Source organism: Pelodiscus sinensis, chromosome 18, assembly GCF_049634645.1.
Source record: "Pelodiscus sinensis isolate JC-2024 chromosome 18, ASM4963464v1, whole genome shotgun sequence".
Taxonomy (NCBI): domain Eukaryota; kingdom Metazoa; phylum Chordata; order Testudines; family Trionychidae; genus Pelodiscus; species Pelodiscus sinensis.
This window is the reverse complement of record NC_134728.1, coordinates 19,843,560-19,871,234: the sequence shown is the minus strand read 5'-3', so window position 1 is coordinate 19,871,234 and position 27,675 is coordinate 19,843,560. Positions and strand designations below refer to the sequence as shown.

Sequence of the window (27,675 nt, the reverse complement as noted above, 5' to 3'; positions counted from 1 at the left end):
GAATTCCTCTGACTCCTAGCTAGTTACAGCAGAGATGAGGGGATGAGGTCAGAGTTAGATACTAAGGCAGGACCTCAGAATCTGGCACAGAGAAGAATACTGGTTGTTGGAACATCCCAATGGAGGGCTCATTTTTCACACTACAGAAGTGAAAACAAAGGAGGCTAGTTGACATCACTTCTCCGTCAAAAGAGAGGAATCCAAGGAGGATCCATCTGGCCAAGGAAGGAAATAGTCTTATTAACTGGATGACCTGAAACCTTCCTCTTTTTTTTTTTTTTAAAGTCCCTGTGAATGTCACACCCCAGCACAACATCTCTGCTTTGGAATGTTCAGCTGTGTACTTTCTAATCCATTTTAATTCCTCATATTTGTTTCCTTAAATCAGCTCTGACCAATAATCAGGGATGCTGTAGTCCAGCTATAGGCAGTTAGGCAGCTGCCTAGGGTGAAATATTCTGCATAGCATGGCTGGGGCAGCCAGGCCAAAACTAAGTGCTGCTGCAATCCCATACGCCAGGTCAGAATGCCACCCACTCCGATTTTGCCTAGCTGCCCCCTGTCATGACAGAGGGGCAGCAGGGCCAACTGTGAAGGTACAGCTACACTGTGGGTTTTTTATTGGAAGAGGTATGCAAATAGCACTCATTTGCATACCTCCTTCCATTTTTTCCCCCAGAAGATGCTTTTCCACCATTTGGCCCCATGTAGATGGGTCCAAATGTTGGAAAAAAATCCCTCTTTTGAAAGCCCCTGTAAACCTCATTTTACGAGGAAGAAGGGGGCTTTCAAAAAAGGTTTTTTTCTAACCTTTGGCCCCATGTAAACAGGGCCAAATGGTGGAAAAGCCTCTTCCAGGAAAAAAAATGGAAGAAGATATGCAAATGTGAGCACTATTTGCATACCTCTTTCAAAACCCCCCACACAGTGTAGCCATGCCCAAAGTGGGTGATGCTACAATCTGCAACTTATCTCCCCATTTCCATACTCCTGACACTTCTACTATAACTGTTAATCATCAGAAGGCTTACTGCATCCCTCCTGCCCAAGCCCCTGGTAAATCCAACCTCTGCAAATCTCTGTTCTAGAGAGTGGAGGGGGTAGCACTCTGAAGTTTTGCCTGGGACAGAAGATCGTCTTGAGTGTCTTCTGCCTATCATGTAGTCATGGCTGATTGCTGTTGGGGTGTGTAAGGGTTAAATAAGAGGTCCTGGTAGTTGCGACCATGGTAATAGGGCACGGCCCAGGCAGACCCTGCGGAATTGATTTACAGACTTGTTTTGATTCCTCCTTCCCTACTTGCTCAGGATAGATGACCATGCAGCTGTACCCAAGACGTAATCTTTTAATTAATGGCCTATGTGTTAATAATGCTATCTTCCTTACTCCCTTATCTGCTCTGAAGTATACATTCAGGGTCACATATCCTGTACCCCTGGTAAGCTGCTGATTCAAGGAGTTTTGTGATTTGAAAACTGCCTACATCAACCAAAAAGCTGTAAACAGTACACAGGGGCTGGTTACGATTACGCATTATAACCATGTTCACATTACTAAATTAGGACTTAAAGGGTGATGTAATTGGTAAGTGTATTTACATACTAAGATAAAAAGATGTACTTGGGGTTCATTTGTGGTTTACTCACATCCCAGGTAAGAGTGATCCAAGACTAATGAGTATCAGCAATAAAAGTGCCCTTCTACCCCATTTGTCTCTGGGTAGCCTGTTCTTTTCTAACAATTGCTAGTGCTAAGCCTCTCTCATACTGGATTTCTTCCTGTGTATCCCTTAAATTTGCCCATCTCCCCTATCTCAGCTTGAAAGAGCAAGGACCCCATTCCAGTCCTTTATTTAGGACAAGAAAAGCCATGCGGTGTTGGAAAGTGATGTATCTAGATGTAAAAAATGGCCTGTGTGCAGTGTACTAGAAGTGATTTGTGCGCTGTGTGTTAATGAGAGCTGTGCTTCATCAGCAAAGCCATTGCTGTATCAGGAGGAATAACAGAGATAGCCTAAGGAGCAGGACATTCTACTGGTGAAAGCTGCAGAAATGTGTCCTTAAAAAAATCCTCTAATAAAAAATGGGCTGAGAGCATGAAGTTTGGTAGTTAGAGCAAGAGGCAACACACTGAGGTTCTTATTCCTAACTCTGCCACTGATTTGCTGAGTCACCTTGAGTAAGTGACTTGACCTCATTTTATTCATTAGTAACAATGCTCCAGAGGTAACGTGGTCTAGCGGATGGCTCATTGGCCTGAGATGTAGAAAACTTGGTTCTGTACACTGGCCGTAGACTAGTATATGGCACAATGGAGCTCTCATTGAATGGGGCTCCTAGGTTATACTGAAGTATGTAAATACATTCTCATTAATTGTTGGTATTTACAATGGAGACAGAAGCAATAAGCCTCAGTGGGTCAATGAGACCTGCCCTCCAAGTGAAGATGGGAAAAGGCTGGTGGAGATGTGGTTTATGCAGCATTCCATCAGCCACCTGCCAATAAACCCTTCCCTCTACTGTCCCCCTTTTAATAAACATACCTCAACTGTGACCAGTATTAAAGGGAATTTATGCCCCAGGGGCCACTGTTCTTGGCCATTCTGCTGAGCCTGCCAACCCAGGAGTGATATGATAGCACCCCTGAACAATGTCCCCTACCTGTTCCCTTTGGATTCCTATTGAGCTGGGTATGTATCAGTTTTATTTTTTCTTATTTTATGACTGATAAATATTGACTCTGCTGGTACATCTTGCCCAACACTGCCCACAGCCCATAAGGTGTGAATTATTTACATCTACAGCTGTCCTGTGTAAACTCAACATTTATCACTTTAAAATACACACATTAAATGAAAAGCAAGAAAGCAAGCAACTGGACTCCAAAGTACCTAACAACTTCAAACTAACTAATAAAAAGGTGCCGAAGAAGTGCTATCTGATCTGTTCAGGGAACATTTTAAAATAATTTTCAGTATTTTATCAGTCAGTCTGAGAGAATCTTCCCCATCTTCCTGAAAGCAATAAAGCAGGTACATTCCATGGCTGTCTCTTCCCCTCCCTTCTTTCAGTGGCATGCACAGTCTTCCTCTCTATAAAATGCATCCTGAATTCAATAGTGAAGATCATACATCATCAATTCACTCAACATATATTGAGTTCGCTCCTTCTCAAGCCCTCTCTCAAGTGTGTGTGTGGAGGCGGGGGGAGAGAATAAAATAGGAAGCTACAGTCAGATGATCTACTGACAAATAGGCTATTTCACAACAGCTCACTGGCATCTATCGTGTCTGGCATGGGTCTGACAGCATTTGAGGAGCTGCTGTGAGTCTGATCCTGAGGGATGCTGAAAACATATCGGGGCACTGAGCACCTCTGAGAAGAAAGCATTATATCAATACAAGGATGGATGCTAGAGCACTTTTGGTATAATTCCTCTATAAACTCACAGGTGTGCAAGCAAGGGATGTGGACCATCTGAGGCCCATTTAGGTTCTGATGTTACATGTTATCTTTAGAACACACAACAGATTTTGCCTGCCAAGTGGGCCAGCATCCCATTTTGCACTTGCAGCTCCAACAACCAGTCACTGTCCTGCATGTGCAAAAGTGGGCACCCTTAATCAGATGCTGACTTGAGGTCAGCTGAAAATGTAATCTGTGTACTATCTTCACTCAAAGTACATGTTGAACCTCCCTAGTCCAGCACTCTCTAGTCTGGCAACATTTATTTTATTTATTTAAATATTTTTACCCCACCTTTCTATTTAAAATATTCAAGGCGGCTTACAAGTACAAACAAAAAAAAAATACAAATATATATAAAAATTTAAAATATGAGACCTCAGAGGGACATAACCAGCTAAAAATCATGTAGAGTGGGGGAACACACACATACGGACTCAAACATTAATAAAAGCATGAGTAAAAAGGGTGGCATTAGCCTGACGCTGAAACAACGTGAATATCCCGAGGAAGAGAATTCCACATCCTGGGAGCAAAAGCTGAGAATGCCCTGTTCCTTGTAGATGTTAATCTTATCTCCACAAGTGGGGGAACACGAAGCAAAGCCTCCCCAGCTGACGTCAATCCCCGGGCAGGTTCATATGGGAGAAGACGGTCCTTCAGATACCCTGGACCCAACTCATTTAAGGCTTTATAGGTCATAACTAAAACCTTAAATTGAGCCCGGAAACATACTGGAAGCCAGTGCAGTTGCCGAAGCACTGGCATAATGTGCTCCGTATAACTAATGTTAGTTAAAACTCGAGCAGCCGCATTCTGGACCAGTTGAAGTTTCTGAAGGCTCCTTAGAGGCAGCCCTACATAAAGTCGGGATGTAACAAGAGCATGCATGGATCACTGTGGCCAAGTCATGTTTGTTCAGTAAGGGTCGCAGCTGGCGGATCAAATGAAGTTGCACAAAGGCACTCCTGACCACCGAAGAAATCTAATTTTCAAATGTTAAAAAAGGGTCCAGGAGGAGAGTAACCCCGTCCAGGAGGAGAGTAACCCCATCCAGAACAGGTGCCATGCCACATTCACGAACAGATGCCTCCTGATCCACAGGACCTCAGTCTTATCTGGGTTCAACTTCAGCTTATTTGACTTTGTCCAAACCATCACTGCCTCCAGACACGGATTTAGATCAGTCACCGCCACACCTGGTTCTAATGTCACAGGGAAATAGAGTTGGGTGTCATCTGCATATTGATGGCACCGTCCTCCAAAACTCCTTATGACCTCTCCCAGCAGCTTCATGTAGATATTAAACAGCACAGAGGACAAGATGGAACCTTGTGGGACCCCATAGCATAATCGCCACGGGGTCGAATAGCAGTCCCCTAGCTCCACCTTCTGAAAGCGTCCTGACAGGTAGGACCAGAACCATTGCAGAACAGTGCCTCCAATACCCAATTCCGCCAGGTGTCCCAGAAGGATATCATGGTCAATGGTATCAAAAGCCGCTGAGAGGTCTAGGAGAATCAACAGGGATGCACTCCCCTTGTCTATCTTCTGGCGTAAATCGTCTACCAGGGCGACCAAGGCTATTTCAGTTCCAAAACCAGGCCTAAAGCCAGACTGAAATGGATCTAAGTAGTCTGTTTCTTCCAAGAAAGCTTGGAGTTGCAGCGTCACTGCCCGCTTGAGTACCTTGCCCAAGAAGGGAATATTAGCAATTGGGCGATAGTTATTTAAGTCATGTGGGTCCAGGGAGGTCTTCTTGAGTAACGGTTTTATCACTGCCTCTTTCAAGGCATCAGGAACCATACCAGATCTAAAAGACGCATTAATAATCCCCTGGACACAGCCAGTTATCCCTTCCTGGCTAGATTTAATAAGCCATGAAGGGCAGGGGTCAAGTGAGCACGTGGTTGGTCGCACTCCTCCAAGTACCTTGTCCACATTCTCAGTCTGCAATAGCTGAAACTGATCCAGAGAAAAAAGACTGAGTGGTGCATTCAACACAGTCTGTACCCCACTTGCACAGCAACCAGAGTCTAAATCCAACCGGATGAGGGCGATCTTATTTGCAAAATGCTTTGCAAACAGATTGCAGTGGGGGGCCAAAGGCTCCTCCATTTCATCATGAGTGCCAGACTGCAACAGGCCCCGCACTATTTTAAACAATTCCACTGGATGGCATTGTGCAGACACGATACGGGTGGAGAAGCAGCTTTTCTTCGCTGTCAGCACCACCACAGAGTAAGTTCGCAGTTCAGCTCTAACCCGCAGTCGATCAGACTCAGCTCTAGTTCTCCTCCAGCGGCGTTCTAGCTGTCACACAGACTGTTTTGCTGCCTTCAGCTCCCCAGAAAACCAGGGAGCAAACTTGGCTTGACTGGTCTGAAGAGGGCACTTAGGAGCAATCATATCAACTGCTCCGGCTACCTCGGTGTTCCATGTATCAACTAGGGTATCTACAGGACCATTTGCCATAATGGCTGAACAATCCCTCAGGGACCTCAGAAAACCCTCCGGATCCATCAGCCTCCAAGGGCAGATCATCTTAATTTGTCCTCTGTGGAGGGGAAGGTCAGCAGATAGTCTAAACTTGACCAAGTAGTGATCAGTCCATGACAAAGGGAGTGTAGCCACATCCCTTATCCCAAGAACTCTATCACCCTTAGTCCAAAAACCAAATCGAGTGTATGACCTGCAACATGTGTTGGGTCAGTTATTTCTTGGGATAATCCTAGGGTGGTCATGGTATCCATAAAATCTTGGGCCGGACCAGACAGAACAGCCTCGGTGTGGATATTAAAGTCCCCCAAGACCAAAAGCCTCGGCACCCCACCTCCCCGACCATTAAGCTGTGGCTGATGCTGTACTGAGAACCCAGCCGGGCACAATTGGGAAAGGTCGACGCCTCCCTCCACTCTCAGCCAGGTCTCAGTGATACAAGCCAGGTCATCTCCTTCATTCAGAATTAAATCGTGGATGACAGCTGTCTTCTGGGATACTGACCTGGCATTCAGCAACAGCACCCTTAGGGCCGATCACCAGGTATTAATGTTCCCAAAATTTTTAAGGCTGGGAATAGGACCGGAACAGCACATAACTGTCTAAACATCATTTCCCTTGGCTGGATCATACTTCTAGATCTTCCCTTACCTGTCACAACCACCACGATGCCATCTGAGCCCTCCTCCTTAGGCACCCAATCTGTGCCAAACCACATATTGGCGGTTGGGGTGGGGGGAGCAGAACAAACACACACCTTCAATTTGGGTAGCTAAAGGGAACTTCCTCTCACCAAGAACCCTCGCCTACCCTCCTTGCTCTCACCAGGGACTGAATAGGCCACCACACAACCAAGTGTGCCGCTCACACTAGCACACACAAAATGCACACTCAATTATAATCTACCATCACAGCACACACCCTTGCCCTTGGTCTCCCACAAAAGGGCAGCGCCCCTTTGGGGCAGTCCGCCGGCAGTGGCCCACTACCAGGGCCCAGCCTCCTAGCTTTAAGGCTGCCCCGGTAATGGCTGCAGGCAACACCTGCAGCTCAAAGGTCTGAGTCCTGATGGGCAGGCCTCTCACTCAGGAGCTAGGTGGTAACAGCTGTGCAGCAACAGCTCTGCCTTCTGAGGTCTAGCATCCGTGGTCCAGCACTGGTTAGGTCCTCAGGGTGCTGGACTAGAGAGGTTTAATCTGTAATTCATTTGACTTATTTTTTCCCTTTGCAGAGCCCAGATAACATGGTTAAAAAAATCTGATCATAGAATCATAGAATAATAGGACTGGAAGGGACCTCAAGAGGTCATCGAGTCCAGCCCCCCGCCCTCAAGGCAGGACCAAGCTCCACCTACACCATCCCTGACAGATGTCTATCTAACCTGTTCTTAAATATCTCCAGAGAGGGAGATTCCACCACCTCCCTTGGCAATTTATTCCAATATTTGACCACCCTGACAGTTAGGAATTTTTCCTAATGTCCAATCTAAACCTCCCCTGCTGCACTTTAAGCCCATTACTCCTTGTCCTGTCCTCAGAAACCAAAAGGAACAAATTTTCTCCTTCCTCCTTGTGACACCCTTTTAGATATTTGAAAACCGCTATCATGTCCCCCCTTAATCTTCTTTTTTCCAAACTAAACAAGCCCAGTTCATGAAGCCTGGCTTCATAGGTCATGTTCTCTAAACCTTTAATCATTCTTGTCGCTCTTCTCTGTACCCTTTCCAATTTCTCCACATCTTTCTTGAAATGTGGCGCCCAGAACTAGACACAGTACTCCAGCTGAGGCCTAACTAGTGCAGAGTAGAGCGGCAGAATGACTTCCCGAGTTTTGCTTACAACACACCTGTTGATACAACCTAGAATCATATTTGCTTTTTTTGCAACAGCATCACACTGTTGACTCATATTCAACTTGTGGTCCACTATGACCCCTAGATCCCTTTCTGCCATGCTCCTTCCTAGACAGTCGCTTCTCATCTTGTATGTATGGAACTGATTGTTCCTTCCTAAGTGGAGCACTTTGCATTTCTCTTTATTAAACCTCATCCTGTTTACCTCTGACCATTTCTCTAACTTGCTAAGGTCATTTTGAATTATGTCCCTATCCTCCAAAGAAGTCGCAACCCCACCCAGTTTGGTATCATCTGCAAACTTAATAAGCGTACTCTCTATCCCAATATCTACATCATTGATGAAGATATTGAACAGTACGGGTCCCAAAACAGACCCTTGAGGAACTCCACTTGTTATCCCTTTCCAGCAGGATTTAGAACCGTTAACAACAACTCTCTGACTACGGTTATCCAGCCAATTATGCACCCACCTTATCGTGGCCCTATCTAAGTTATATTTGCCTAGTTTATCAATAAGAATATCATGCGAGACCGTATCAAATGCCTTACTAAAGTCTAGGTATATGACATCCACCGCTTCTCCCTTATCCACAAGGCTCGTTATCTTATCAAAGAAAGCTATCAGATTAGTTTGGCATGACTTGTTCTTCACAAACCCATGCTGGCTATTCCCTATCACTTTATTACCTTCCAAGTGTTTGCATATGATTTCCTTAATTACCTGCTCCATTATCTTCCCTGGGACAGACGTTAAACTGACCGGTCTATAGTTTCCTGGGTTGTTCTTATTCCCCTTTTTATAGATGGGCACAATATTTGCCCTTTTCCAGTCTTCTGGAATCTCCCCTGTCTGCCATGATTTTTCAAAGATCATAGCTAAAGGCTCAGATACCTCCTCTATCAGCTCCTTGAGTATCCTGGGATGCATTTCATCAGGACCTGGTGACTTGCTGACATCTAACTTTCCTAAGTGATTTTTAACTTGTTCTTTGTGTATCCTATCTTCTAAACTTACCCTCTCTCTGCTTGTATTCACTACGTTAGGCACACCTCCAGACTTCTCGGTGAAGACCGAAACAAAGAAGTCATTGAGCATCTCCGCCATTTCCAAGTTTCCTGTTACTGCTTCTCCCTCCTCACTAAGCAGTGGGCCTACATGATATAGAAAGGGTCAACTTCAGCTATTAACTTCACTGATGTATATATCGCAGGTTTTTCTATGTCCTCCAATTACCACAAACTTTAATGCATTTATCTACACAACACCTCATGAGGTAGAATTATCTCCATTTTACAGTGGAGAACTGAGCCACTGAAAGGCCAAGTGACATGGCCCAGACCACACAGGAAGTTTGTAACACAGCAGAAACTTTACTTTCAGCTTACTAAGCCCAGTGCTACTACCTTAACCACTGGACTATCCTCTCTTTCTTCCAGAGTAAATCTACAGAAACTCTGCAGACTGCAGCTAGTTATCTCCACATTTACACTGGTACAACTGAGGGAAAAAATTATTCTATATCTTCAGATTACTTATTTCTCCCAAGCTTCAAGTGCACAGTTATGTATGGTAAGTTACTCATGTATGGCTGCTCTTAATATGCCACATAGTTATATATTTAGGCTACTCACATTATTCAAGAACTAAAATTAAATACAACAATACCAACAGCCACATCATTTTGGATGAGTTTTAAACAATTATGAAATTTCTGAGGTCTTTTAAAGGAAACATTTCAACACACACATTTGTCTGCAGATGCTCATTAGACACACATCAAAAAGCCATAAAAGAAAAGTCTGCAGAAATTCCTCCTGCAAAAAATGATCAGTTTGTGTTTTGCCAGTTCTCTCAGAGCATGAAGAGCCCATCTGTGCAATTATGCCAGGCTAGCATTTGGTTCAGTTACTGTCAGTGTCACTAGCAGTTTGTTTTTGTCCTTCAGTGATGTCTCCAGATCAAAATAGAAAGCAATGTGTACATTCCACTTATGAATCAAGGACAGGAAATAAAGACTGACTTTCTGCCATGGAGCATTTTGCAGTTAGGAACCCTCTGTGGTTTGGTTCCTGGCTATCTGAGCAATGACCAATGAGGTCATCTGAGTTAACTCTGCTAGCAATGTATACCTTTAAAGGCTGAGACTTGACTTCAACTGAGCTATAATAATTTACACCAGTTCAAGTTCTGGCCTGGAAACTATAAACCAATGGGGGGCAACCTGCATGCAATTTGTCAGACTATTTACCTTGTATCTGCAGGTACGGCCACCCACAGCTCCCACAGGCCATAGTTTGCCATTCCTGGCCAATCGAACCTGCAGGAAGCTTTCATTGCCCACCTCTGCTATAAACTCTGTATTTCCCTATCTCCAGTGTCCCTCTATTTCCCATACACAAACACCCTATATGCCTCCCCTGGTGCCTTATTCCTCTTCCAGGTCCCTCTCCTCTGCCCATATTCCTTGACCTGATTTCCTATGATCCTGGGTTTCCTGCCCACATTGCAAACCTCCTTCCATTCCACATCAGCACATGCTTCTGCTTCCTTCAGAGCCTACCTATACTAAAGCTGGGTGCATGCCTACATGACACCTTTCTACGTGTCTCTGATTTTCTATTCTCTGTTCAGGTCCCCCCACTCCTCTGTTCTCCACCCTTTTATTCCTTTTCCCATTTCCCATCCTTTTATTTCCATTCCCGAATTCTTGTCCCACCATGTTTCCTGTGGTCTTCTGCCCCCATAGGCAGTGAGATAAGGACCTGGAGGAGCCCCAAGGCAGCCCCAGCAGAGCCAACCCAACCTGCTCTGGGGAAATGTCACAGAGTCTCTTGATTCAGACACTTTTGCTATGCCCCATGCAGGTTCCAGGGCAGCTGAGGCAGCCAAGTAATAAATATTGTTGCCTCAGCTACCCTGGAACCTGCATGAGGCATATCAAAAACATCTTTGAATCAAGAAACACTTTTCCAAGCCCTTTTAAATCAACCGTGTCCCTGGGCAATTGCCCTCTTTACCTCCCCACCATCAGCAGGCATGGCTGGTTGGGAGAGGAGAGCCCTTCACCTAGAGCTCGCTGATGCCAGTGAAGAGAAGGCTGGGAAGTGTCCTCCTCTGGCCCCTGATCTGAGGCAGCCTGCCTGCACCCCAAACTCCTCATCCCTAGCCCCATTCCAAAGCCCACATCCCAATCCTCTGCCCTAGCCCTGAGCCCCTCATTCCCAGCCCCACCCCACAGTCCTCACCCTGCACTTAGCTTATACAGAAGGGGGAGATTTGAACCCATTCTGGGCATCACCAAAAATTATACAAACCTGCTACTCCCACCCACTTCTACCTCAGCTGAGTTAAACAGCTATTGCTAAACTGACTTCCTGCTATGTTAGTGGTAGGAAATCTGTGGCCCACAGGCCACATGCAGTCCACTGGGACTCCACATGTGGCCCACAAACGCCCCTGCCTGGCCCTCTCCTCCACGAGCCTCTTGCACACTGGGGCACCAGAGTTCCGCACTTCCTACACCTCCCCACTTCTTCCCAGCACTTTTGGAGGAGCCACAAGTCATCTGATTTGCGCCCCATTCCCGCTCTTCTCCCTCCCTCCCAGAACTAGATTCACAAAAGTGCTGGGAGGGAGGAGAAGGAGGAACAGATAAGTGTGGAGCTACAGTCCCCAGTGCACAGGAGGTGGGTGAGGAGAGGGACAGATGGGGGGCCACAGGGTCACTGGTGAAACCCCAGTGGGCTGCAGGTTGCGGTGGCCCATTGACATGAAGGAGGGCCACTCATGTGACCCACCCACTATTTGTGGTTACCTGTCCCTGTTCTAGTACTGATCTTGCACTTTAGACACATTTAAATCCCTTTTTATTAAAGGCTCATTTCCTCAGCAAAGCTAAAAAACAATGTGGATCTTCTGGGTCAGTGCTTACAACCAGGGATATGTATAACCCTAGGAGCATGCAGAAATCTTCCAGGAGGAACATCAACTCATCTAGACACTTACGTGGTTTGACAATAGGCTACCTAAAAAGCACTACCAAAAACTAAAATTTCATACTGACAATGACTTGATTATATTGCTCTATATACTATATACTGAAATACAAGTACAATATTTACATTCTAATTGATGTATTTTATAACTGTATGGTACAAATGAGAAAGTAAGCATTTTTTCAGTATGAGTGAGTGGTGGCACTTTCGTATTTTTATGCCTGCTATCGTAAGCAAGTCATTTTTAATGAGGTGAAACTTGCCAGACAAATGAGCCTCCTGAAAGGGATACAGTACTCTGGAAAGTTTGAGAGCCACTGGACTTGTTCACACCAGTCAAGAAATATGATAACCCTAAAAAAACCCACTAGAAAATAATAAACTATAGCTAAATTTTCAGACTACCATGGCATGGTCCTAGAGCCTGTGGCAGGCACAACTCAGGTGACAGGGAGGGGAAAGCAGCAAAAGTGGCTATAACATATCTTTGTTTCACACCAGTCCTAGGGCCACTGGATGACTGAAGGATGCTTTTCACTGGGTCAGCTGCCTATGGCTCCCAAGAACCATTCCAGCAGCCAAGGATCACCAGAGCACACCCTAGCTATGTCCAGCAGCACTAGCCATGTCCCCTTTTCTCAGGGTGTGCTTACAGCACAAGGTTTTGGGGTGGGTAACATATGAATCCTAATGATGATTCTAAGGCTTTGCCTTACTACACAGCTTATATGTTGCTAAAAATTGGGCAAAGCAGCCACTATTATTTCCACCCCCACTGAGCGGCATTAGCTTTGTACTTCTCACACCAGCACTTGTTGTCAGCAAACCATTTTTTGGGGGTGGGGGAGGGGGAGTATCATTTTAACTCCTCTGAACAACAAAAGTAATGTTCAGTTGCCAGGGTAGATATATGCTATTCCAAGGGTGGGCAATAATTTTTGCCCAGGGGCCACTTCAAAAAATGTTTGAAGTAGTCTTGGGCAACCCGGAAGGGGTAGGGCCTAAACAGGAAGGGGTGGAGCTACCCCCACCCCCAGACCATGGATGGTCTGGGGTGGGGTAGCCCCTTTGCCCCCCTTCTCACTAGGCACCCATGTCCTGGAAGAAGCTTGGCACGCTCCCCTACCCCTAGACCAATCAGGGTCTGGGGGCTGAAGAGCATGGGAAGCCTCCTCCCACTCTGTGAGGAGCACGTGGCACTTCTAAATGCCACGGGCTACTCGCAGATCTGGGGAGGGCGAAGGAAGCTTCACGCAACTCCCCCGCCCCCAGACTCTGATTGGCCTGGGGGCGGGGGAACGCGTGAGGCCTCCTCATCTCTCCTCCCTGTCCCTGTGAGCAGCATGCAGCGCTCCACATGCTCCGTCAGGGTGGGAGGAGGCTTCGCGCACTCCCCCACCTCCAGGCCCTAATTGGCCTGGGGGCAGGGGAGCAGCAGGGCCTCCGCGGGCCGGATCCACCTGTTTGGAGGGCCAGATCCACCCGCTTGGCGGGCCACATCTGGCCTGCTGAGGCCCTTTTGCCCACACCTGATGTAGACCTTATAAATCAAGATTTTAGTATTCATCATAAGCTTCTCGTTCTTTCATGCTCATTTTTGTGAGATACCAAAGTTGGTGGCTGCCTTCCCAATAGGTATGTCCAACTCCTCATCCAATGACAAATTCTTGTTGTTAGTAGCTCCCAGGTAACAAAATGAGTCCATAGTTTGGAGACTGATATCACTGAGTGTAATGGAAGGCTGGCATTCTGTGCTTTGCCATTTAGTTATTGTCCTTTTCACACTAACAGTAAGTGAAAAAGTTTGATATGCATCTTGGAAGCTATTTAGGAGTTCTTGTAGGTGAATTTCATTATCAGAGACAAGAGCAGCAGCAGCAACAGTAGAGGAATTCTCTCAGGTCAACTCTTCACACCTTAGTCTTTATTTTCAGTCTGGCATGCTTGAACAGCTTGCTGTGAGATCTCATATGAAGGTAAGTATGATCTTCTATATTTTAAAATGCTAGCTCAAAAATTACCAAGAAGAATATTCCATGCAGCGTAGGTGTCGAGAAACATCCTTGTGTTACTCCACTTTTTATCTAAAAACTTTTAGAGAAGTTTATTTTAAATTGCACTGTGCTTTGCATATTGACATGGAAAGATTGCCACTCACATGTCCTGAGGAACTTGTCCCTTTCCAACACTGAAAGAGGAAACTATATATAGAAAAAGAGTTGGTTTTCTGTATTTCTGCTGGAATGTAGTCTTTTCCAGTTGTTTTCCCAATAACAAGCCTTATCCAGCTCTTCAATGCTTGGTTCTTGAACAAGCACAATCAGTATATCAAACTTCAAGGTATCTTTAAGTGTGTTATCAGCAATGTCATTAGTAGGATAGTATAGCTCTAAATAATTTTCTGCTCAACCCGCCATCTGCTGTGATTTGTCTGTCAAGATGTCACCATCTTTAGATCTGATAGGAGCTACTTTGGATATTGTTGGTCCAAGAGCTCTTTTAATGCCATCATACATGGTTCACAGATTTCTAGCATCTGCTGCAGATTGTATACTGTGGCATAGGTTTATCTAGGACTTATTAGCACATTTCCTTGAAACTTTCTGCAATTACCCTTTTGCTTTTCACAGGTTTTTTAAGGATAAAGGCATAGGCTTCTGTGACAGAGAGATTGTACCCTGCACTGAAGAAGGGGGAGGGGGTTAAGACTCTGTGGGCAGAGGAAGTGCTGGAACAGTATAAGAGACAGCGGAGAAAACCAGTCAGGGGGGACTGCCAGAGGGGAAGGAGCTCAGGTCGGAGCTCCTGAGCTGCCCGTGCAGCAGCAGCAGCCGCTGCCGCCGCCCCAGAACCAGCGACCCTGGCAGAAGCTGCCACAGCCACCCCAGGAGCAGCGACCCCCAGCAGCAGCCGCTTCAGCCGCAGCCCCAGAGACAGCCCCGACCAGAGAGTCATCCACCATCCACGAGGGTCAGATCCACTGAGCAACACCGTGAGAGCTAAGCGGTTCACTGGGGACAGTAGGAAGTGGCCCAGGGTGGAGGATTGTCCTCTGGGAGCTCAGCGCACTTCAGATAGCATCCCCGATGAACAGGTAGTGAAATCCTCCACTGCCAACAAAGCCCTGGGCTGGGACCTGGTGGAACAGGAGAGCCTGGGTCCCCCTACCACCTCACCCCCCGGTACCCTGCTCCCTAACAGCCTGAGGAGATTTACCTGTGGATTATACTTCTAGGATAGAGTAACTCCAAGGGTATGTCTACACTGCCACCCTAGTTTGAACTAGGATGGCTAATGTAGGCATTCGAACTTGCAAATGAAGCCCGGTATTTAAATATCCCGGGCTTCATTTGCTTGTTCCCAGGCGCTACAATTTTTAAATGCCCCATAGTTGGAACTACTTGCCCACTGTTATACGCGGCACGGACTAGGTAGTTTGTATTAAAGCTCCTAATTCGAACTACCATTAAACTTCCTTGCAGGAGGAATAATGGTTGTTCGAATTAGGAGCTTTAATTCGAACTACCTAGTCCGTGCTGCGTGTAGCCGCGGGCAGGTAGTTCGAACTATGGGGCATTTAAAAATGGCAGCGCCCGGGAACATGCAAATGAAGCCCGGGATATTTAAATCCCGGGCTTCATTTGTAAGTTCGAATGCCTACATTAGCCATCCTAGTTCAAACTAGGGTGGCAGTGTAGACATACCCCAAGACAGAGGAGTGTGTTTGGGGACTAAGCCTGCAGGACTGCATTTGCCCTGCGGAGAAGGGACATTGCCCCCAACCTTGGGGCATTTTGACTGTCAAGGGATCCAGCCCCTTGACAGCATCTCAATACGTTTTGCATAAGCTTCTTTCTTTGCTTGAAAGAATGGTTGCAACTCCTGCTCATAACATTCAAACCAGTCTTGTTTTCTGGGTTTTTTTGGACCAAATGTATTAAGCCAGATTTCAGAAATCCTTTTCTGCTGAGATTTCCACATTTTCACTGAATCACCTTCAGCATTTTTAGGTAAGCACTGGCAAGGGACTTGTTAAATTTTGCACACAATTTAGGCTCACATTTTCAGAATATTTATTTGAATATGACCTTTGTTCTTAGCGTTATATATCAATGTAGGGCATATTATTACTCTGATTATAATTAGTGAGTGGTTTGTATCACTATCTGTGCTATGACAGGAATGAGTGTTAGTACATTGAAGATTGCATCTTCAAGTCAGCACCATGTCAAATTGGTGTCTGTGGCCAGATCTTGGATGCCACCAGTATATTTTGTGCTGAGGTTTGTCACAAAAATAGGTTATTATAGTCCAAAGTTTATATACAGCACACAATTCTAGAAGCTGCTGACTATTTTCATTCATTTTTCCTATTACATGGTGTCTTATACAAGAAAGCCAGGCTTCATGGTTAGAACCAACTTTGGCATTAAAATAATTGAGCAGAAACAGCTTACCTTGTCTTGGGATCAAGTTACAATCAGGTTCATTGTTTAAAGTTGGTGCAAAAATATTACTTATACTAACTGATCCACACAAAGTATGGAGTTGCAGTATAGTAATCTTCTCTCAGACTTAGCAATTGTTTGTATCATTCTCAGAAGGGTGTTCTTCCTTCTGAATCCTACCTCATGTTTTCCTTTCCAAAAGAATGTAATTTTTTCCCCTGATGTAACCTACATCAGCCAGTCTAGTCACCTGTAACCCTGCAATTAACAACATTTAAGTAGTGTTCAGTTCCTGTTTGATTAGAGCTATCTTTCTAATACAATCTGTCTTTTCCAGGTCATATGTCATACATGAGGAGAGAGTCTTGATGTTCCAACTTCCAAGTCTAAAAATATGGATTGCTTTTTTACTTTGTCTGGTACTGAATTTGCAGTTTGCATTTGGATTTTATCCTAGTCTCATGTACCCGAAAAGGCAAAGCAGACTGTGGCAGGTCAGAATCCTACAAGCTACTCAGCTTTAGGTGAGTGATATCTGACCAATGCAGTACAATGACTTCTCCCAATGATGAAAATTACCCCTAGCACTGAGTTCTACACCAGCTGAGCTGGCTTATAATTGGTAAATTGCAGCTTCCCATGTTTTCCTGTAGGAGCAAGCAACAAAATGTGCCCTCTCCATTTGTGACAAAGACGTAGTACTCTCTGCATATGCCTATATATGATGGGGCTGCAGAGCCCGCTGGCGCAGGCCCCACCATGGGCCCCGAGCCCCACACTGCAGCTGATCCGGCAGCGGCTCTGTGGGGGGAGGCGGCGGTGGCGCGCCAAACATGCGCTGCCTGCTCCAGGGCTGCTCCACAGAATCCTCCCGAGGCGAGTGATGACATCACGGCCCATGCCGCGGGCCGGCCGGGCATGACGTCAGAAGACGGCACGGCATTTAAAGGAGGGCCTGGGAAGCCCCGGGGGGAGAAGGAGGTAAGCGAGGAGATAAGAGAGGAGGAAGAAGGGAAAGAAGAAGCAGAGGAACAGGGAGCAGAAGAGGGGAAGGCCATAAGAGAGGAACAGGGAGTAAAAGGAGCCAGGGAGGGAGAAGCCCAGGTCGATGCGGGGCGACCGCGGGGCGGACGCTGAGACCGGATGGCACGGAGGAGAGGAAGTGACCCAGGACTGAGCGGTGGAGCCAGGAAGCTGCTTGAGGGTTGGTGAGTTACGGCACACCCCACCAAACAGGCAGGGAAGCGTGTCCCTGTCCTTAGGGTCCTGGGTTGGGACCTGGAGCGAGGGTGGGCCCAGGTCCCTCTCTCCTCCGTTCGTGATAGAGACTAACCAAGTGGGACCGGGGCTAGCGCCCGGGGATCCAGCACTTAAGGAGTACTGGGGACTCAAGACAGTAGGCATTGGGTGGATGCCCAAAAAGGGGCCGGACGCACCCCTGATGATGACCCTGGGGTGCTGAGGGGAAGCGTGACCTGTGACACTATGCAAGAAAAATGTGGAAAGCATGATTTGCCTGGGGCCACACCGCCCCTCAACTGTGCAAGTAAACTCCAGGGAAAAGTCAAGGCTGCTCCATCTAGGGCCAGGGGAGTTGCATGAGTTGCCAGAAGAGAGTTTATTAAACCTCACTGTTGTCTGCCTTCGGGGCTCTATTAGAGATTTTCTGTCTGGATTTGTTCCCTTAGACTTATGCACTCCCGTGCTAACCCACAAGACACTGGGGACAGAAGCAGGTAGTATCATTTACTGTCATCTGATAGGAATCAGAGCTTAACATGCAAAGTTTGATCTGACCTGAATAATAATCATAATTATACTGGGGTTCCAACTACAAAAAGATCTAAAAAATGCACCCAAAATGCACATATGCCTGCATGAACAAACCCAGCCATTTTCTTGAGGCACACATATTGGAAAGTGATATGTCCTTAGATTCCCAACAGGAGTTAAGAGCCTTACAATGGAATATCATGGAAGTGGAACAGTACTTAATATGGACCCCTGTCACCATAGTATCTCACTTCCTTACAATCTTTAATGTATTTATCCTCACAACACCAAAGTGCTATCATCCCTATTTTATAGATGTGTAACTGTGGCACAAGTTAAATGACACTGGTCACACAGGAAGTGTGAGGCAAGGCAGAGGACTGAAACTGAATTTCCCATGTCCCAGGCTTATGTTCTAACCATTCAGTTGTCATTTCCCTTTCTTTGGGCACAATTTGGTGACATTTGGATGAATTAATGAAATTTTCATCCATGTTTTGATATTGATTTTGAGAAAGTTTTCTGATTGAGCTTGGCAGTAGTTTGATACAATTATATTGATAGACCACTGCGCTTTGGTTTAGCATCAGGATGGCCGAACCATTCTGACCTAGCAGGGAGATATTTTGCAGTGATGAAGTACCCCACTTGAGCATTTAAACATCAGCGGTACTTCCCGATGCAATCACGGCAGCAAAACACCATGTTTTGACATCGAAAATGACATGGCGCCATGCTTCCAGTCACAAGAGTGTCCGTGTCACTGAATGGAAGTCCCGCATGAGGAGGCCTGGCAAGGCAGAGATGTTTTTTACGCAGCAGCATTACATGTAGATGCGGTGTGAGAGCACAGCGCTGGCAGGGCTACACACAACCACGCCATCAGCTGACGCAGCCTTGCTTGCCAGCACTTTCAATTGTAGGGAGAAAGTCTGAGGCGATGCTGTTTTCTTACAGCCCCAGCTCTTCCAGGCATGTGATTACACCCCAAGCTCGACTGTCATTGAAGAGTTGTGTCCTCCCCCTCTCCCCCCATCCTCACACTCCTCTTGGCGGCGGTGGAGCACGCTCTGTAAACCGTGCCGTGTACTAACGCCTTGGATGGCAATAACAGGAACCCCCACGGCTGTTATGAAATCTCGGGATACCGACGGGAGGGGAACTGATGACGACAAGATGACACAGCACGATGCCATGGCAACCGCATGAGGAAACGGCTCGATGCTGTGGCAACCGCACCAGGGCACAACGCACTGGCATGACGCCGCGTCAGCCTCCCCTCCCCCCGCGGGGCGATAGCGCTCACTGTTACGGGAAGTACAGTTCCCACGCGTCATATGAAACCACCCCGGGTCACGTGAGCTGTTCTCGTACCTTTTCTGTGTCCGTTACACCCAAGCCTCCCCTCTTACGCATGCTCCCGCTTCCCGCCCTTTCTCTCACCATAGAGTTGTCGCGAGCACGGCCGCTGCCGCCGCTAGAACCCGGAAGTCGGAGGTGCGCTGCCCCCAGCCCCGCCCCGAGCCTGAGGAGGACTCAGGTGGGAGGGGCGGGGCGAGCGGCACGATGGCGGAAGTGGAGTGAGTTGACTCTTTCTAGGGACGCGGGGAGGGAGGGGACCACTCCCCACCAGGGCGCCCCTCAGTCGGGACGAGAGGCCGAGCCCTTCATTTCTGGCCCCCTCGCTGTGGGGGAGAGGCAGTGTTGATAACCACCCCACCCTTCCCAGCTCCAGTGCCCGGCCTTATCCGGCGAGTGTACGGCTGAGACCTGCCCCCTCCAGACCAGCGGGCCCTGACGTCGCTGTGGGGGCCCTGGCACCCGCTGCAGATATCGCCAGACTCCCCCTCCCCCGCGAAATGGGCCAGTCCACTGCTGTCACCTTAGCGCAGTCCCTGTGAGCCCATTCCCCCCCCCCTTGAAACAGCGTGGTCTGGTCCCCCTAGATCAGTGTTTCTTCAACGTTTTAAGACCAAGGAACACCAAACAATCTTTGTTTTTTAATGAGGAACACCGAGGATTTTTTGCTGAACCAAAAAAAATAAGGGTGGCCATTTTGAACCCTGTTGTTCTCTGCAGCACGCCTCCGACTGCCTTGCGGCACACGGGTGTTCCCCAGAACACAGTGTAAGAACCACTGCCCTAGAGCCAACCCTCACTTTTGTACAGGCGTAATGAGCCCTTCCCAGCACAAATTTAATCAAGAGGCAACTCTTGGAGGCTCCTTTGAGCAGGTTGGGGCCGGCCCCTTCCCATTCCTTGAGGTGTGAGTGAGCCAGCCTGCTCTGCCAGGTGTGTTTTGTTTTACAGTTGAGGTTTGGCATGATCACAGCCCAATATTTGGCTAGGACATGCACAGTCAAATGATTGCCAGGCAGTGCTGGTGCAGAGGGGTTTATCTTTAAAGGTATCATTAGGGAAATAGTAAGATACTATTGAGGGCATGTAAGGAGCATCCCAGTTTTAACATGGTAACAAGGCAAAGAATGTTCATCAAATATCCTGATGCAGTATTTGATGTATATGGGGAGGTTCCATCATAATATTGCCACTTTGCCTAGTATAGTAGTATGCAAATGCAACATCTTGGCACTTCCATGGAGATGTCTTATTTATATTACAGTAGATTTGTTCCACTGGACAAACTAAATAGAATGAGTCCTTGTCTACACTGCATAGCTTCCATTCATCTGTGTACAAAATCCTAGCTCCAGTGCAGATTATGCTTTGCAGGCAGTGGGGGGGAGGGAGGGAGGGAGTCAGCAATACATTATTCAATGAGTCTGAAATCCTAGTACTTGTATATGGGCCCATGATTAGGAACTACTTCTATAAGACAACTTTTTGTAATACTTTCTAATTCTGTTGCCAAGGTTACTTGCTGATGATGAGTTTTGTTTTTAATGTTTCAGTAGTTTTGTGCTTCCCCACAATGTCCAGCTTTTGCTAAGTCTAATAGTTTTCTCTATTGCCATGACAGGTTTTCAAATGTCACCCATGAAGTCTTCAATGTCACCCTCCACACCACACTGTCTGTTACTACTAAGCTGGTGGTTCCTACACCTGCCAAACCTATCCTTCCAGTACAAACTGGAGTCGAAGCTCAGCAAGAGGAGCAATCTAGTGGCATGAGTATATTCTTTAGTCTCCTTGTATTAGGTGAATATTGAACTGAAAAATCTCTTATTGTTCACCATTGTGTTTGAGTTACATCTGAAACATTTGTAAGATGCTTGAGTCCTGGGGATACAGAGCTTTTTTTAGTGTGGTGCTGCATTTCTCCTGCAAACCTCTAACCATAAAAGCTTATCAAATAGGTCCAGTTTTTTAGAAAAATTGGGTGTGCTATTACATTTTCAGAAAGATAAGCTTCTCGAACTGGGTATTTGTGGAATACACTTGAAAAGGAACAAGAAACCTTCACAGACCTCACCACATTCTGCTCCAAGTGCAAGGCATGTTTCTTTGACCTTGTCTTCTCTAACATAAACACTTAGCAATGTGTGTATATGTTTGTCTGTGTGCTACTAAAACAAATATTGTATTGTGCACAGTTTTTGCATTTGTGAGAGGATAAGGGATGAGAGTACACATGGCAGTTATTAGTCACATCTCTTAAAGCACTTTTGGAAGGTGTTGAGCTATGGTGAAAAGTACTGTGGAAGTACCTGTATTGAACTTTCATATGCAGTTACCACAAATATACATTAATCAGGTAACTGTAGTGCAAATTGGTACAATTATCCATAGGCATTGTACACTTCCTCAACTTGAGCACTAATTTTGCACATGGAGTTGCAAATCCAACTTTTCTGAATGTGTCATCAGTAAGGCTGTCTGTTTAAAACTTTTTGATAAATAGTGTTAATCGGTGTTTGTCTAGTGTAAACTATATGGCAGTCAAAGCTGTAACAACACCATTTTGGTAGAGTGTTTAAGGGTTTTGTCCTACTTCTTGCTTTAGTAAATACAAGCAAAGAGGGAGACCTGTAAACAAATCACAGTAAGAGATCCTTTCTGAAAAAGTATGTAATGTTGGTTCTTCAGTATATTTAGTTGCCTACTGTTGCAATGTTGATATGTGGCTTGTGTCATAAACTGAGTAGGAAAGCATGTGTGTTTGTGTCATAACAGTAAATATTATTGTTCCACTTGGAAAAAATCCTAAATGTGTCGTCATCTTGAAAGTAATTTGTAATAAATGCAGCACAAAGAAAACCCAGTTCTTTTGATATATGCACAGTTCTCTCTGATATTCTCGCTGTGACCACTACCAAATTGATGAGAGTAGGTATTACACTTTGTTTTGATTTTTAATAGATGAGAAAAAGCCTTGAAGTTTCAAAGAAAAATGTTGAATGTTGTGTGTGTTAAATGGAATTTAACAGGCTTATTCATGGTAAAGTTTCTGCACGTTTTCCTATGGCCAACAGTAGGGCCACAACTCTTGGCTTAATTTCTGGCCCTAGATTTCTGCAGCCTGCGTTACCTATTAAGACCAAATCCCAGTTTAACTTCAGTACTTTGTTTGGCCAATAGGGCCTATCTTTATAATACTACTTTAAATTGTATGCAGCAGTTCAGTTGATAAACATAGTCCTCTCCTCTAATCTGTGGTATGTGCCCTTAATCTGTTTTGCCTTTCTTGTGTGACACTCAAACCCTTCACAAAAAGTTACAGATTTTCTTGTCAGTCTCTTGACTGCTTCATGTCATGGCTCCTAAGACTGTGCAGCCAGAAACTTGTCAATTACCGGCTAGACATTGTTGCCAAAGAACAGGAACCAAATAGCTATGGACTTAGTTACCAATATATCAATTATTATAATATCTGTACTGGAAAAGGTCCATTCTCTGAACCTACAGTTACACCACAGGATTTATTTGTCAAAAGAATAAAAGTAATAAGATGCTGGTATTTGGCTCTGCTAAATGGACATTGTATGATTTAATAAGGCAGTGGTAAGAGCTTTACATTTCCAGAGCATTATATAAACATTAATTGTCCATATTTTATCATGAGGTAGATATTATACCCATTTTATAGTTATGAAAACTGAGATATAGACCGTAAGTGATTTGCCCAGAGCCAACACTTGCCATCAACTAGCTAATTTTACTGTATACTTCAGGAACTTCTGCTTCTACTTCAGGAACTTCAGGGACTATCACCTGTAAATTTACTAAATGCAAAGCATGCTGCATGTGCAGTGCCTAGCAATATGAGTGTAACAGTGTGCAGAATACTGAACGCAGTGATTTGACTTCCATTTCTGAACATTATAAGTAAACTTCCGATAATCCTGGCACCTTTAGGACCCAGTGGGTGCCGGATTATCAGATAGGCTGGACTATCGGAAGGGGGGGACTGAGGGGTGGTGCTATGGGACCAACCCAGCACCCCAGCTGCTCTGCCCCGGGCGTCCCCAAGTCAGCCGCTGCTGAAACTGACCAGCAGCTGACTTGGGGAAGCCCGGGGCAGAGCAGCTACAATTGTCCGGCTGCCTGGAGCACTTCCGGGTTCGACGGTAGTTCCGGACTAGCAGGAGTGCCAGACCACTGGATGCTGGACAACTGGAGTTTTACGGTATAGGGAAAGTCCTTTTCTGTGATACAAAGGACAATAAATGACAAGTACAGCTCATGCTGTTTATACTTGAAAATCATTATTTTCAGTGAGGCTATACTCCAAAAGAATACTACATAAAATAAATTATCTGATTGAAAGTTATACTCAGCTCTTAGTCAGAAACACATAAGCATAGCAGATTGGCCACTTGAATAAAAACTGTTCCATAGTAGCAAAGATGAGTTGCTAAAGCTGAACATTAGTAAGAGTAGCTCAGAGAAGCTTTTTTTGGTTCTGGTGTCAGAAACTGATTTTGTTGCAGGAGCCTTGTGGAGGCTGGAAATTGAATTGGCATAAGACCTTCCCTTCTCCCTCCTCTCCCTTCCTCCTCCTCGTCCCCAAGTGATTATTTGACACAATAAGGTAGGGGAATGAAGACAGACTTAGTGATTACTTTTCTGCTTTATCACAATTAGCTTGATCAAGTACAGGCAGTCCCCGGGGTTATGTACAAGATAGGGACTGTAGGTTTGTTCTTAAGTTGAATCTGTATGTAAGTCGGAACTGGAGTCAGCTGCTGCTGAAACTGATCAGTTTCAACCGCGGCTGAATCTGGACACCAGTTCTGACTTACATACAGATTCAACTTAAGAAACCCAGGCGTCCCCAAGTCAGCTGCTGCTGAAACTGATCAGCGGCTGATTCCAGGAAGCCTGGGGCAGAGCAACCCAGCAGCACCCCAGCTGCTCTGCCTCAGGCGTCCTGATTCAGCCGCTGCTGAAACTGACCTGCTGGGTTGGTCCGGAGCAGCGCTGAGGGACCAACCCAGCAGCCCCCAGCTGCTCTACCCCAGGGGTAGGCAAGAAAAGCCTGGTCTGCTGGGGGGGGGCACTAGCTGCACCCACCCCACCCCACCCCGAGCAGACCAGGGAGACGGGGGTGGAGACGCCCAAGTCCTCCACGGCTTTGCTCCGTCTCCCTGGTCTGCTGACCTGGGAGACACGGAGCAAAGCCGCAGAGCATGCGGGCAGCGGGAGAGTCCAGGCGCGCCGCGCCCGGGCATGCTTGAGCTGTCCCCCTGCGGGCGTGCTCCGCGGCTTTGCTACCCGTCTCCCTCGTCTGCAGGGAGACGGGGAGCAAAGCCTTGGAGCACGCCCGCAGCGGGACAGCCCGGGCGCACTTGAGCTGTCCCCCTGCAGGCGTGCTCCGTGGCTTTGCTCCCGTCTCCCTCGTCTGCAGGGAGACGTGGAGCAAAGCCTTGGAGCACGCCTGCAGCGGGACAGCCCAGGCGCGTCTGCGCTGTCCCGACGCCGGCTTCCCCTGAGGCTTTGCAAAGCCGCGGGGGGGCTGGGGCTGCAGGGCAAAGCCGCGGGGGAAGCCGGCGGCGGGACAGCCCAGGCACGCCTGGGCTGCCCTGCAGCCCCAGCCCCTCCGCGGCTTTGCTCCGCGTCTTCCTGGTCTGCAGACCAGGGAGACGCAGAGCAGCTTTTCTTGCCTCGGAGTACACGGGTGGCGGGACCGTGAGGTCCCGCAGTCCGTGTCCTCCGGGGCGAGAAAAGCCGTGTTCGTAACTGCGGATCCGACGTAAGTCGGATCAGCGTAAGTCGGGGACTGCCTGTATCAAAGTCTAAAGGCATACTGTTGGGATTAACAGCTCCATAATTTGATCCAACCCCTGTTAATTTGTGTTGGTTTTATGTGTATGTTCCTTTTCTCCCCTGACCAATTCATGTTTTAATTATTTAACCCCTTTCTAGCAATCATTGAAATATTTGAACAGTCTAATCTGATTACATTCAGATGTATTTTAATTTACTAAGAAAGTTTACAATTTGTATTTGTGAAACGTTGTTTAGAAGAATGTCTTTTTTCTGTTTTACCATTTACATATTTTAATACTATTTTATTTCTTCCCCACAGCTATCTGCATCATATTGGTGCACTTACTGATAAAATACAGACTGCATTTCTTGCCAGAGAGTGTAGCTGTTGTTTCTTTAGGTGAGTATTTCTATGACTGCACTCTTAACATTTTTGGAGAAAGCTTGATTATGTTTTTATGGTATAATATTTTTAGGTCAAAATATGAGTTAAAAACACTGGTGTCCTCTTTGACTGGTATGACAGTGCCTGAAGCTAGGGATGTCAGTGTGTAGTTGACTATACGATCAATGGATAAACCTAGGCTCATCGGTTTATCTTGTTGACTATACACATTCCTGCCCTCCTTGCTGCTGGAGCAGGTGCTGAGGGGAAACTGGCTTAAAAGCTGGTTCCCCCGAGCACTTGCTCTGTGCTGTCACATTCCCCCACCCGCTCTATCAGAGGCAGCAGTGGGGGAGGGGCAGAGGAGGCTGCTGCGAAGCAGCCTCTGTCCACAGTGGGCCCAAGCTCCCCGTGGACAGAGGCTGCTCTGCCTTCCATGGGGCAGTCTCTGTTTGTGGCGATCCTGGGCATGCCGTGGACAGGCTGGTCCCTGGCAGCTGCCTCAGTCCACAGGGGGTCTGACCTCTCCACACACAGGCTGCTCCATCTCCCATGGACCAGCCTCTGTCTGTGGCCAGCTCAGGCCACCACAGAGAGTGACTGCTTCGTAGCAGTCTGTCCCAGCCCCTCCCACCTCCCTGCAGCAGCCTCTGTCTGTGAGGAGTTTGTACTGCCAGTGGGAAGGGACTGCTGCCACCCCATATTGCTGCCTCTGGTTTTTAAACTGGATTCCCTCGTGGACTGTCTCCCACCTGGCACTCTGCGCTGCTGCCTCTGATACAGAAGGAGTGAGGCTGGAGTACACTGGCTGCTGACACTGCCCCTGGGGACTACTGAATAGTTGTGTAACTGATAAGAATTCATGTGGTTACATAACTATTAAATTACCTGACAGCTACCTGAAATACTATCTTCATTTCTGGGCTGTTACTAGAAAGATGTAGGTGCACTGGATATAATTCAGAGAAGAGCAACAGGATTTCTAGGGCTGAAGGGACTAATTTATGAAAGAGTTAAAGACCTAAGTTGTTGTGACCCTGCAAAGTGATACATGTGGGAAGACCTTTATTGCTGTATGGAATCTCAATGAAATCATTTTGAGTCTGAGAGCACATTTACGTGGACCACTCTGAAGGACTGGGGCACTGTGCTTGATATATGTTTAGTGGGGAACAATGAGAACACTCTATCTATTTGAAAGGTAAAATCGCTAAATTGGGCAAAGAAATATCTTTCATGATAAAGAGCAGGGGTGGACAATAATTTTTGATGGCATTAAACTAATAAAAGGAAATTGATATGCTAAATATCACATGAATCTTTCGGACAGTGATATTCATTACTTCTACTTCCTGTAAGATGAAGTAGAAACCCCATCTTTGGAATAATTTGAAAATTAAACAGGGCCAAGCATAATATGTTAGTGCAGGGAACAATCTTACAACACTTGGGGGGTGAACAGTATGACTAGAGCCCTGCAAGTTCACAGGTAACTGCTTTATATCCTCTGGTATCCACTTAAATGATTAACCAATAAGCCTGGGCTTATTGGTTATTCCAAAGCACTGCGTGGACTCCCCTCTCTGTTGCTTCCACCGTATCAGAGGCATCCCCATGCTGGTGCTAACATTATAGGATCTTAGGGTCAGATTTTTAAATGTGCTGAGCACTGTTTTTAGAGTTTAAATGGAATTGTTGGATGCTGAACACTTCTGAAAATGTAGCCCTGGGATTCTGTAGCTTAACACTTGTGTTTGGTGATGGTTCCATTTTCCTTTTTTTATTCCTGACTTACCAATCAGTTGATTGGAAACATGAAGATTGCTAGTCTGCCTTTCAGAAGTTAAAATCAGAAGAGGGGAAGAAATCTCAAGGCTCAGTGACTAAGTCAAGATTTAAAAAGATAAACTGCCCAATAGGGTCAAATAGCAGTGTGTTACTAATATGCCATATTTCCTTAGAGTGCTTTATCTTACTGTGCAAATGTTGAGGTCCTCATTTAGAAGGGTCCTTAAGGACATGCTTAAGTCTGCCCCTGGATAGGAGAATATTTTGCCAGCTTCCTCTCACCCGTGCAATGGGACC

General features: G+C 46.4%; 1 protein-coding gene and 1 long non-coding RNA gene across 4 annotated transcripts in view; one reads left to right on the top strand and one right to left on the bottom strand.

The window, feature by feature from the left end:
• Positions 1-19,544, bottom strand: part of LOC106732446 (uncharacterized) — a 46,592-nt gene extending 27,048 nt beyond the window's left edge. For both annotated transcript variants that reach the window (XR_012896529.1, XR_012896528.1), the window contains exon 1: positions 19,479-19,544. This is a non-coding gene — a long non-coding RNA (uncharacterized LOC106732446). The remainder of the gene's footprint in view (positions 1-19,478) is intronic.
• The window catches only part of SLC9A8 (solute carrier family 9 member A8), a 62,840-nt gene continuing 54,599 nt past the window's right edge, over positions 19,435-27,675 (top strand). Inside the window, exons 1-3 of one of the 2 annotated variants that reach the window (XM_006129459.4) lie at positions 19,435-19,615; positions 21,016-21,194; positions 25,525-25,605. In XM_006129459.4, the coding sequence (XP_006129521.1) occupies positions 19,602-19,615; positions 21,016-21,194; positions 25,525-25,605 (274 nt within the window). In that variant the 5' untranslated portion in view covers positions 19,435-19,601. Of the gene's footprint in view, positions 19,616-21,015; positions 21,195-25,524; positions 25,606-27,675 lie in introns of those variants that run through there. The other variant, XM_075901223.1, reaches the window with a different exon arrangement.